A 10,209-nucleotide genomic window follows, 5' to 3' on the forward strand; every position below is an offset into this window, starting at 1 on the left:
GTCCCGGCTTGCGGAGCGGCGCTGACCTGCCCCTCCCATGTTTACTTCCGCAGAGAAGGGCAAGGACGTCTTCTTGTTCGACGGCATCAAGAAGGACTCGAACGACCGCGAGTTCGTGCGTCTCGTCTTCTCGCTCTCCGCTCTCTCGCTCGCGGTCGCCTTCTTAACCACTCTCCGCCGCCGCACTCGCGCAGTACTTCGAGGAATTCTGCTACAAGCAGTTCAACCTCAAGCAACACGATGCAAACGGTGCGTCTTGCTGCTCTCCACCTGCTGTCGCACTACTTGGCTGACCTTGCACTCCTGAGCGTAGTGGCCAAGGAGAACACGGCCGTCATCGACAACAGCGGCAAGAACGGCTACGGCGGCGGCAAGGGTGTCTACAAGCGCGGCTTCAACGACAACATCGGCCTCTTCGACCGCAACGACTTCCTCGGCGGCTGGGGCGGCTACGACGACTTTGGCGGCAAGGGTCCGCCGCGCGTCCTCTCGCATCCTTCCCTCAGCACCGCTGACACCCTCCTTCTTCTCATTTGCAGGCCTCGGTGGTGGCTACGGAGGCTACAATGACTTCGGCGGTAAGGGTGGCTACGGCGGATACAACCACTTCGGCGGCAAGGGCGGTGCGTTCCTCGCTCTCTTCGACCCTTCTTTCTGCCAGCTTGAGCTCACTCTGCTCTCGTCGCGCAGGCTACGGCGGCGGCTACGGCGGCTACGGCGGTGGCTACGGCAAGGGCGGCTTCGACAACTACGGCAAGGGCGGCTTCGACAACTACGGCAAGGGCGACTTTGGCGGCTACGGCGGCTATGGCAAGGGTGATCCGACACTCGCGCGCTTTCGCTCAATCTTCCCACTGACGCCTCATCGCTCGCAGGCGGCTTCGAGAACGGCTACCCCGGCAGGGACGGCTTCGACGGCAAGGTGTGCCTCCGTCCTTCGTCTTCTTCCGCGCGCGGGCGAGAGACTGAACAACGCTCGCTTTCCGCAGGGCTATTGGACCCGCCGCCTCGTTAAGGCCCGCGCCTAAGGTCCGTCCTCGTTCGCTCCCCACTCCAGCGCCCGTACTGACCTCGTGCTTCTTCGCAGCGCCGCGACCTGCAAAAGAGCGCCTTGCTTAGTTCGCTCCCCCCTCTTTCTCCCTTCTTGCTGTCGTCCCCTTCCCTTTCGCTGCACTTCTCTTTCCTCCTCATCCTCTGCATTTCGTAGCGCCGTTTCCCTCCACTTTCCGCTGCGACCACCCTTTCCTCTGCAACTCCTTTCTTCCGGATGACTTAGGTTGGCCTTCCTGTGCTTGCGCGTGGTGCGTCAGCCGAATCCTGCGAGCGTAGAGCGACGCGGATGCGCAAGCGTGCACGGCGAGCGCGCGAAAGGAACCCGGCTGGGCGACACTTGACGAGATCTTCGGCCTTTCCTTCTTCGCGCGGCCTCTCTTCCCATCTCGGTGCAGTCCTTGAGCTGAGACTTTATAGGCGGCGTCTCCGACTCCTCGCACGAGAGCGAGACGCAATGGCTGGGCGCGGAAGCCTTCTCAACTCTCGAAAGGGTCGTGCTCGGAGAGGGGAGGAACCGCAAGGTTTCGAGGCCAAACATACGTGAACGAGCCTTCGACTCTTCCGGGGACGTCGGCGCACGAAGAGCATCGAGCATGACGCCAGACGCAACCTTCGCAAGAAACGAGCCTCGCGTAGACTCGTGCGACTTGTGCAAAGAGTCCAGCTCGCGAGCTCGTTTGCGCGGAATGACCCATTGCTTTCGTCGCAGCACGACAGGGACGTGGCAAAGACTACAGCCGAGGCGAGCTAGCGGGCGCGCCGGGTTCAACCTTCGCAAGCGGTCAGTTGCGAGGAGCTAGACGATCCAGGCATCGAAGGAGGGCTTGCGATGCCGCCCGAGCGCTTTTTTTAGTCAGGCTCATCGTCGAGCCACGAGAGGGCAAGGGCGGAGGAAGAGAGCAAAGGCGTTGCAAAGGGCGCTACGAAATGCAGCGGGGGAGAAACGGAAAGCCAAACGAAGAGGAAGGGCGCTACAGCAAATGGGAAGTGGAAGGAGGAAAGAGGAACAGCGCGAGAGAAGAAGGCGGAAGGGCGAGCGACAAGAAGGAGGCTCTTTTGCGGGAGCGCGAGCTGCGCAGAGTGAAGGAGGCTCAGCTGATGCGAGGAAAGAGCGGGACAGAGAGGGGAAGCGCGAACCTCGCGTGCAGCGAGACCGCGCCTAGGCCTTGTAGATGCCGCCGAGACCGCCGCCGACGCCCGAGAAAGACGACGAGCCGACGCCGACGCCGCCGATGCCGCCGTCGAAGCCGCCGCCGATGCCGCCGAGCGAGCCGTAGCCGAGGCCGCCGAGGCCGTCGTCAAAGTCGTTGTAGCCGCCGAGGAAGCCGCCGCGGTTGAACGAGAGCGAGTCGAAGCCGTTCCCGCCGAGACCGCCGCCGTACGAATCGAAGCCGCCGCCGATGCCGCCGTACGAGCCGAGACCGCCGGCGAGGCCACCGAGGTCGCGCTCCTTGAGGCCGACGAGGATCGAGTCGACGGAGACTGCGGACGCGGGATCGAGGTCAGCTCGGCACGTGAGAGACAAAGGCGGAGGAAGGGACGCGGACCCTTGCTGTTGTGCTCCTTGACGCCGAACTGCTTGTAGCAGAACTCCTCGTAGTAGAACTCCTGATCGTTGACGTCCTTCTTGAGGCCGTCGCGGAGGAAGACGTCGAGGTTCTTGCCTGCGCGCGAAAGCGGAGAGTTAGCATAGGGCGCGCGTGCGGAGGAAGCAAGACGACGCACTGTCCTTGATCAGCACCCCCTTGTTGCTCTTGACGGCAAATTCCTCTGCGAGGCGCGAGCGAACGAAGGGGGTCAGTCGGGATGGAGCGGGAGCGAAGGTGCAAGAGGTGGGAGAGACGCACGGACGTCGGCGTAGAGGTTGCGGTAGCAGATCTCCTTGAGCGTGACGGCCGCCTTGGCCGCGTTCTCGTTGAAGTTGCCGACCGAGATCAGGTCGTCGTTGCTGTAGCTGTAGTCGTCGTAGCCTGCGCCTCGCAAGCCGGAGCGAAGGTCAGCTTCCGGAAGCTCGTCGCGGGTACGGAGACAGACGGAGCGGAAACGCACCCTTGCCGCCACTCGGGGCGGAGAGAGCAAATGCGGCGCTGACGACGGCGAGGACGGTCGAGGTGAGCATGGTGGGCGGGCGGAGTGAGGAGGGCGAGTGTAGTGAGGGAGGAGGGAGGGAGGCTCGGAGCGCGTGGAATAGCCACGCAGCAAGCTCATGCCGCCTGCGAGGGCATTCGGGCTCTAGTAGACCAGCAGCAAAAGCGGTCGAATCGGTTTGGTCGGGATGGCGTCGAAAGCCGCGACACAAAGGCTCAGCAGAGAAGCGATGCCAGCAGCGGAGTGCGTCCACAAGCCTTTCCAGCCGACAGTCGGCGTCATTACTAGCCGGCAGTAGCGCGGTCAAGCGGGCCCCTCAGTGTTCGAGGTCAGCTTGCTCGGATGTTGGAAGACTCCGCCGTCGTCTGAGTGGGTCGTGCGGGGAGGCCGACACAAGCGAGACCTCACTAATTAGCGGAAGTTCCTGACATGGGCACTGTGGGCGTAGCTTGCGCAGCAGTAGCATCGAGAGAGGAGCGGACGGGCGGATGGCCAACCTGAGGCGGGCAACGAGGACGAAGCCAATGTCAACCGTGCACGCCTCGCCTCGCTCGCCCGTGAGCGTCCCACAGCAGACGCGAGAGCACACAGCACCTGCACGCAACCACTCGCAGACTCGAGTGTCGCGCTCGGCACGGCCCCCTCCCCACCCCGACCACGCTCCTCCGTCGCAGCCGCGCACCCCCAGGCCCGCAAGTCTCCGGGCCAGGCAGGACCGCTGCTTTGCCGCGATGCACAGTCCTCCCGCTCCGTCTGCGACTCAGGCGACTCGGCCAGACGGCGCAGTCGACACGTCCACCTTTGTCAACCCCTCGCCTGCTCGACCCGCCCAACACGGTTCCGAACACACCGCCGAGACCGTGCACCTCTCGCGCGATGCGTTGATCGAGATCAAACGCCGCCTGGACCGCAGCGAGGTGCGTACAGCTGCCCGCGGCTGCTAGACTGTCGACCCCCTCGTTGACATCGCTCGCTGACCTCTCGATTCCGCCTAAAACGGTCACCGTTGACATCCTATAGGGTCTCGCGTTCGAGGAACTGCTGGTACAGGTCTGTCGCGCGCTCTCCTTTCCGATCAGAGCGACATCTGACTCACTTTCCTTCGTCGTAGGCGAAGGCGCTGGTCGACCATGCCCTGCTTCCCGGTCCTTCCGATTCGGCAGACCAGTCGATCTCGCAGCAAGTGAGACTTATCATCATACCAGACTCTGCACTGCGCTGAACGTTGACCGGTCCGCGCTATTAGCTCTCGCAGGCCCGCGCAACCATTGCTCGCCTCCAGGGCGAGCTGGACATCTACCCGGCTTTTCACGCATCGCGCGTCCAGTTCGACCAGGATCGCCTCGCGAGCGAAAACTCGCACCTGGCAACGCAGGCCCGCGTTCTCGCCGACAAGCTCGCCGTGGCGCGCGCAAAGGTCAAGTCGCTCGAACGCCAGCTGCGCCAGCGCGCGCGGCCCCCAGTAGGGCCGGACGACTCCGCTGCACGTCAAGAGAACGACGTCGACGCCGATGCAGACAACAAGACCGATGTCGACGCGGACGAGGATGGCGAGGACGAGGCGACCGAAGTGGACGAGCCGCCCGAGCTACTCGCAGTGCAAGAACTCAGGCAAGAGAAGCGCGCGCTTACGAGCGATGTCGAACAGTTGCAGGACAGGGTGCGCCTCCCATCAGTGCCCGCGTCGTCGCGCTATATTGACCGAGCTGCGGTCGCCTCCTCAGCTCCTCAACTCGGAATTGCAGACGAAGCGCCTTCAGCACGAGCTGCGCAGTTTGCGAGCCTGTCTCCTGCATGGGTCGCCCCTCGTCGCAGTTGATCATGAGGTCGCGCTTCCGTCCCCACCCGCCTCGCAGACCTCGCCCGCCTCTCCCGGCGGCACAGTGCATGCACGGGCCCGCAGCAATCCGCCGATCTCAGCCGCCGACCTGCCAAAGGGCAAACCGCGTGCCGTTCTCCTCGGTGATGCCGAAGCTGAGCTATTGCTGCATGCGGGCAAGACGCTCTCCCACGTCAACCGCATCAACCGCATCCCGCTCTCGAGCGCCATCGCCGAGCAAGCCGAGGACATCCTCCGCGCGAGAACAATCCTCCCTCCTCTCCCGGACCTTCCGCCCTTGCGCCACGACGGCCAGCATCAGCCGCACGAGGATTGGGATGGCCCGTTCTCCCTCCCGCTCCCGCCCGGCCTCGCGCATCCAGATGCAGATGTCGGTCGCCACTCGACTGCCGGACCTTCGAGTGCACGCGAGCGCGAGTCTGCGACGCTCAACGACGGTTTCGATGGCCTGCTTCAGCTCGCGCAGGCCTCGTCGCAGGAAGACCTCGACGACTCCTCGACGCTCAGTCCGCGCGCTGCGAAGCGCCGTCGCGTAGCGTCAGTGCGACATGGCGACTGGACTGGCGAGGTCGACCACGGCGCGCAGGACGACGCCGACCTGACGCTACCAATTCCGCCCCTCTCGCTGCAGCAGGCACACGCCGCCCATCCGCACGCCCCGCTTCCCGGTCCGTCGAGCGGGAGATCGCGCCGCGGAACGCTCAATGTCGGCGACAATGACGATCCCGACTACCTTCCCTCGCCGCCACCCGGCCTCGCCTCGACCTCTTCGGCGGGACATGGCAAAGGTCGCCAGCTTGGGCAGCGCCTGTCGGCACTCGACGTGCTCGCGCAGGCGAGCGCAAGTCAGGAGGCTTCGCAGGATGACTACGACGGCTTGCCACTTGTGCCTTCGACGTCGGGTGCGTCGGCGAGTTCAGGCGTGAAGAAGAAGAGCGCCGCTGCGCGTGCGTCGCAGATTGAGAAGAAGGCGCGTAGCCCCTACATCAAGGTGCGCTGCCTTTTATCCTCTTGGTCCACTTCGAATCATTGAGGCTCACCTGGACGCCAACAGTGGAACCTGCAGGAAGACGAGATGCTCCTCAAGGCCGTCATCCAGTGCGGTTGCGCGTGGGACAGCGTCGCAAAGCTGTGTCCGACACGGGCATACCACCAGGTCCGGCAGCGCTTCCTGCGTGGATTGCGCTCGGGCGAGACGATTCCGCCGGAGCTCATTCATCTTCAGCCGGCCGTGCGAAAGAGTGTCGCCGAATACGAGGCCAAGCGGTGCGCCTCGCTTGCTTCCTCTGACTCGTCGATCGTCGAGAGGGACTGATTCCCCTTGAACTTTGACAATGCAGGAAACGCAAGAAGCTCGCTAAGCAGGCTGCGGAGGAGTTGCATGCCGCCGCTGCACGAGACGACTGAGCGCCTTCCCTGGTCTGCCTTTGCCCCTGCATTCTCCTGTTCGGCCGTAGTTGCGTAGTCGGTGCGAGCGTGAGCAACCTGGCAGTTGCCTCGCCGCCTCACACATTCGCTCGACTCGTCGCAGAGGCACGCAAGCATTGCAACAAGTGATGAGAGAGCTACGACCGAGGGAGACGTGGCTAAGAGAATGGCGTCGCGCGCTTCTGCTGCGCACGCCAGTACAGGTACGCGAGCGAGTGCGTTGGTCGCGAAACGGTCGGGACGGCTGCTGCTGGCGCACTGAACCACAGGAGATCTCCCAGAGCATCGTTGCGGAACTTGGACTCTGCGAAGCGGTGCAGACACGCTCAATTCCTGAGTTAATTTGGGTGAGGTGCGGTGGAAAGACGCACTGATACCGGCAGGCAGCGGTTCGAACGCTTCGGACGACACAGCGAGTTCAGCCGGGGTCGGTGCAGTGGCGTCCGACTCGCCGGCTACCGCGGGGGCTGTCACCGTGAGACCCGCCGCGTCGAAGGGTCCGAGTGCCTCGAGAGTCGAGTCGAGGCCCGTTTGCGACGATAGTACACCGACAGCAGCGATGCCACCGTCAAGCACACTGTGAGTCTGCAGAGCCGTGGCGGCCTCGACTGCAAGCGCAACGTTGTCGACCGGGTCGGCTGCGCTTTTAGTTGGCGCGAAGCCAGCATCGACCTCCTCGGCCGTGGCAGGTTTGCCGTCCTGCGAGAAATGGTACGCTGCTGCGGGCGCGTTGCCGCTGTCGAGCCCACCTGGCCCGGCGACGCCGCGAACGAAGGGGCTCTTGACTTTGACGAGCTGCTCGACGCGGTCATCGCCGAACGGCTCGAAATCGTACTCGTTTTTGCGAATCTCCTCCGGCACGCACGACGACCAGCTCTTGATCTTCTTGAACGCCTTGACATCGTCTTTGTAGCGGAACTCGCAGACATAGAGCGGAAGCGTCGGGTTCCACGCCGGCGGCTTCGGGCGTCCACGGGTGTACTTGGTGAAGAACATGACGAAGCAGCGGTCGACGAAATCCTCGACGTTGCTGCAGACGTAGACGTCAGCATGGGCGGACCTGCGACGAGACGCATGCACCAAGCGCACTGGTCGACAAAGACGCCCGTCTTGAAAACCTCGTTCTCGTAGAACGTGCGCGAGACGGGATGCACCGTTTCTTCAGGCTGCGCGACACGGGTCAACGAATGACTATGGTGTGAAGGGAAGAGGCCAGGGCGCACCCGGTAGTACCAGCAGACGGACAAGCAACGCTGCGGCGAACTATACGATCGGGTTTATGAGCATTTGTGCATGGCAGGAAGCAAGCCAAGCTTACTCCGGACGCTTGTAGGTCTTCCAGATCTGTGCGATGATGGGTTTGCCGGGGTTATCTGGATTGAGGAGATGCACCCAGTCGCCTGTCGGTGCGAGTGTCGTCAGTCAGGGTGGCACACGTGCGACAGATACACGCGACTCGCCTGTCTTGAGGACATCTCCCTTGTAGTTGATGCTGTCGAGAAAGACTTTGTCTTTCATCGTCGGCCTCGTCGTCGCCCGACTCTTCGCGTCGCTCCCCATCGGGTTGTCGTCGTTCTTGGCATGCTGCACGTTGCCCGGTCCGCCGCCGACCGAGGAGAGTGCCGACACGTTCGCAATCTGAGCTGCCCGCGCCGCAGGCGTCGACTGCTTGGTGAGCTCTTGATACAAGCGCTGAGAAAGAGTGTTTGGCCGTCAACTCGACTGTGCGCAATACCCGACTTTGCGACACTCACTTGCAGGACCAAGAGGTCGCTGTACATGGCACCGGCTGTGTCGGGGCGCACGAAGAGCTTGGCGATGGTGAACAAGTGATGCATGTCGCGGTCAAACGCCTCCGGCGTCGGATAAGCGCCCTCTCTGATGCCCGCCTGTCAGAGAATACACTATTAGCGTCGCAGGGCGCGTCGTGTGGGCGAGCAGCAATGCACATACCTCGATGGAATTCAGCGATACCGGACGATCGACGACTTGGTAGTAATCGGGACGTTCCGAAGGATCTGGTGTATCGATGAGCGGGGTAGCCAACGGCCTTCCGCTACAGCAAATCCGTGAGCATGCTGGGCGGATGGCGGCGCCGGAGACTGCACGCACCTGGCGTCCGTGTATCTCCTGATGCGCTGCACGATGTCGAGGTAGACCTCGCTCGGGTTTTCGCCCTGCACATCGTGATGATTGATCAGTCGTGTGTGCATTTGCGCCAATTACTGAATGACGCACCAGATCGCCACCGAACCAGCCGTTCTCGATGTCTGGGATGGTCGGAATCGTGAACGCAGGCGTTCCTGCCGCACCGCCATCCTCCGCTTCGGCACCATAGCCTTCGGCGATAGCTCCGGGAGTGATGTTGTCCACCGGGCCTGCAGCCGCGGATGGAGTCGGCAGCCCGGGACTGGCCATGCGGGAGGCATCAGATGGGAGAACGGGCAAGGAAGTCGAGGGAGTCGCAGACGGCGGTCGATTCCCGCCAAGCTTGAGAGTCAAGGGCTGATGCGTCGGGGCTGGAGACGCGGACGACGCAGAGGGGCCGATGCGGAGTTTGGTCGAACCCGCGCCTGAGAGAGACGCTGTCGGGGTCGAGGGTGTCGCGAAAGATCCAGCTAGCTTGATACGCTTAACCTTGCGTTCCGGTTCGGGCGCTGCAGGAGCGGTAAGGGCGCCAGGACGAGGCAGGCCTTCGAACGGCGGGAGAGGCGGCGTGCGCTCGCGCCAGAGCCGCTCCATGTAGCCCTGTGTGATGAGGTGAGCCTTCTCTGCTCTCAAAATCGGAGATGACCTGTGCTTACCTCCAGCTTGTCGGCGTCCGCATAGACCATGCTCCCCTGCTCGTTGTATTCGCGCGCGTTCGACCAGATGAGGAAGAGGTCGATTGCGACGGCCTGCGCTGACGAGTAGCTGCCGCGCCGCATACTCTCCTGCAACGCGAGGAAGCCCGTGTCAGCAGTGGTCAGGCAACTGGAGACATCCCGTCCTACAAGACGGCCTCGAGCGCAGCAGACCACCGCGCCGGCCGGGCTCTGCCGCCTACCGGAGAGCGGACGCAAGCTGAGAGAGGGACGCACCATGATACCGTGCAGGCATCGCGGCTCCTTGATGACGAGGTAGTAGTCCGGGTACTCGTCGCGGTCGGGGAGGTCGCGGAAGATGGCCGAGTAGAAACGCTTGAGGCCCCCGCCTGCGGCCGTCTGCAGGTTGTACAGGTGGTTGACGACTTCATTCAGGGGCTGCTCCAGCTGTGGTGGCAGCGGCATGGCGCGCGCAGAAGTGGGGAGAGCGCGCAAAGAGTCGGACGCGGGAGGCGAGGAGCAGAGGAGACGCGCCGCTCGCTCGCGTGTGGAGGCTGGCGTGCCGAGTCTGCGCGTCTCACAGGGTGTCGGTAACTGTATCCACGACGGCTCATGACGCCGTGCTGACTTTGCGCAGCATTTTGCCGGGACGTTGCGTCCCCTGCGTGTGCTTTATATGTGCACAAAGCTGATCGTTGAAACAAGTTCGGCTCTTTAGCTCAGTTGGGAGAGCGACAGACTGAAGTTAGATCACCAGATCCGACGCGTTCTGCAGGTCTCCGGTTCAATCCCGGAAAGGGCCAGCTTTTTGCCGGCGAAACCCACTTGGGCTCGCTTGCTTGGGGTTTCCGCACTTGCTGAGTGAGCTGAACGCCCTTCATTGTTTTGCAGTGTGTAGCCACCCAGTCACCGAGTGCAAGCGGGACCAACATAGCCTGTCCGCGAAGGAATTGCAGACAGAGTGAGAACTCGAGCAGGGGGGAGGGGGTCTGCACC

The 10,209-nt window shown here is 63.0% G+C and overlaps 4 protein-coding genes across 4 annotated transcripts; 2 read left to right on the forward strand and 2 right to left on the reverse strand.

The window, feature by feature from the left end:
- Window positions 1-53: 53 nt before the first annotated feature.
- On the forward strand, window positions 54-1,028 carry JCM10292_000738 (uncharacterized protein; the record flags this gene model as incomplete). Its single annotated transcript, XM_076652979.1, has 7 exons — window positions 54-115; window positions 195-249; window positions 314-472; window positions 540-623; window positions 691-816; window positions 876-922; window positions 990-1,028. Coding segments are annotated over 7 exons (572 nt in total), but the record flags the coding sequence as incomplete, so codon positions are not given.
- Window positions 1,029-2,212: 1,184 nt separating this feature from the next.
- On the reverse strand, window positions 2,213-3,172 carry JCM10292_000739 (uncharacterized protein; the record flags this gene model as incomplete). Its single annotated transcript, XM_076652980.1, has 5 exons — window positions 2,213-2,535; window positions 2,601-2,717; window positions 2,779-2,823; window positions 2,901-3,023; window positions 3,103-3,172. The coding sequence occupies 5 exons, from the start codon at window positions 3,170-3,172 to the stop codon at window positions 2,213-2,215; spliced, it is 678 nt and encodes a 225-aa protein (XP_076501467.1).
- A 700-nt stretch (window positions 3,173-3,872) lies between these two features.
- On the forward strand, window positions 3,873-6,388 carry JCM10292_000740 (uncharacterized protein; the record flags this gene model as incomplete). Its single annotated transcript, XM_076652981.1, has 7 exons — window positions 3,873-4,058; window positions 4,162-4,191; window positions 4,253-4,324; window positions 4,388-4,801; window positions 4,866-5,972; window positions 6,036-6,247; window positions 6,322-6,388. The coding sequence occupies 7 exons, from the start codon at window positions 3,873-3,875 to the stop codon at window positions 6,386-6,388; spliced, it is 2,088 nt and encodes a 695-aa protein (XP_076501468.1).
- A 179-nt stretch (window positions 6,389-6,567) lies between these two features.
- JCM10292_000741 (uncharacterized protein) lies at window positions 6,568-9,678 on the reverse strand (the record flags this gene model as incomplete). Its single annotated transcript, XM_076652982.1, has 12 exons — window positions 6,568-6,713; window positions 6,781-7,439; window positions 7,499-7,575; window positions 7,633-7,672; window positions 7,728-7,809; window positions 7,870-8,101; window positions 8,164-8,298; window positions 8,363-8,465; window positions 8,522-8,586; window positions 8,648-9,157; window positions 9,214-9,342; window positions 9,490-9,678. 12 exons carry the CDS (start codon window positions 9,676-9,678, stop codon window positions 6,568-6,570), a joined length of 2,367 nt encoding a protein of 788 aa, XP_076501469.1.
- Window positions 9,679-10,209: the final 531 nt, after the last annotated feature.

Source organism: Rhodotorula paludigena, assembly GCF_050403205.1.
Source record: "Rhodotorula paludigena JCM10292 DNA, Rt_paludigena_JCM10292v1_ctg110, whole genome shotgun sequence".
Lineage (NCBI taxonomy): Eukaryota > Fungi > Basidiomycota > Microbotryomycetes > Sporidiobolales > Sporidiobolaceae > Rhodotorula > Rhodotorula paludigena.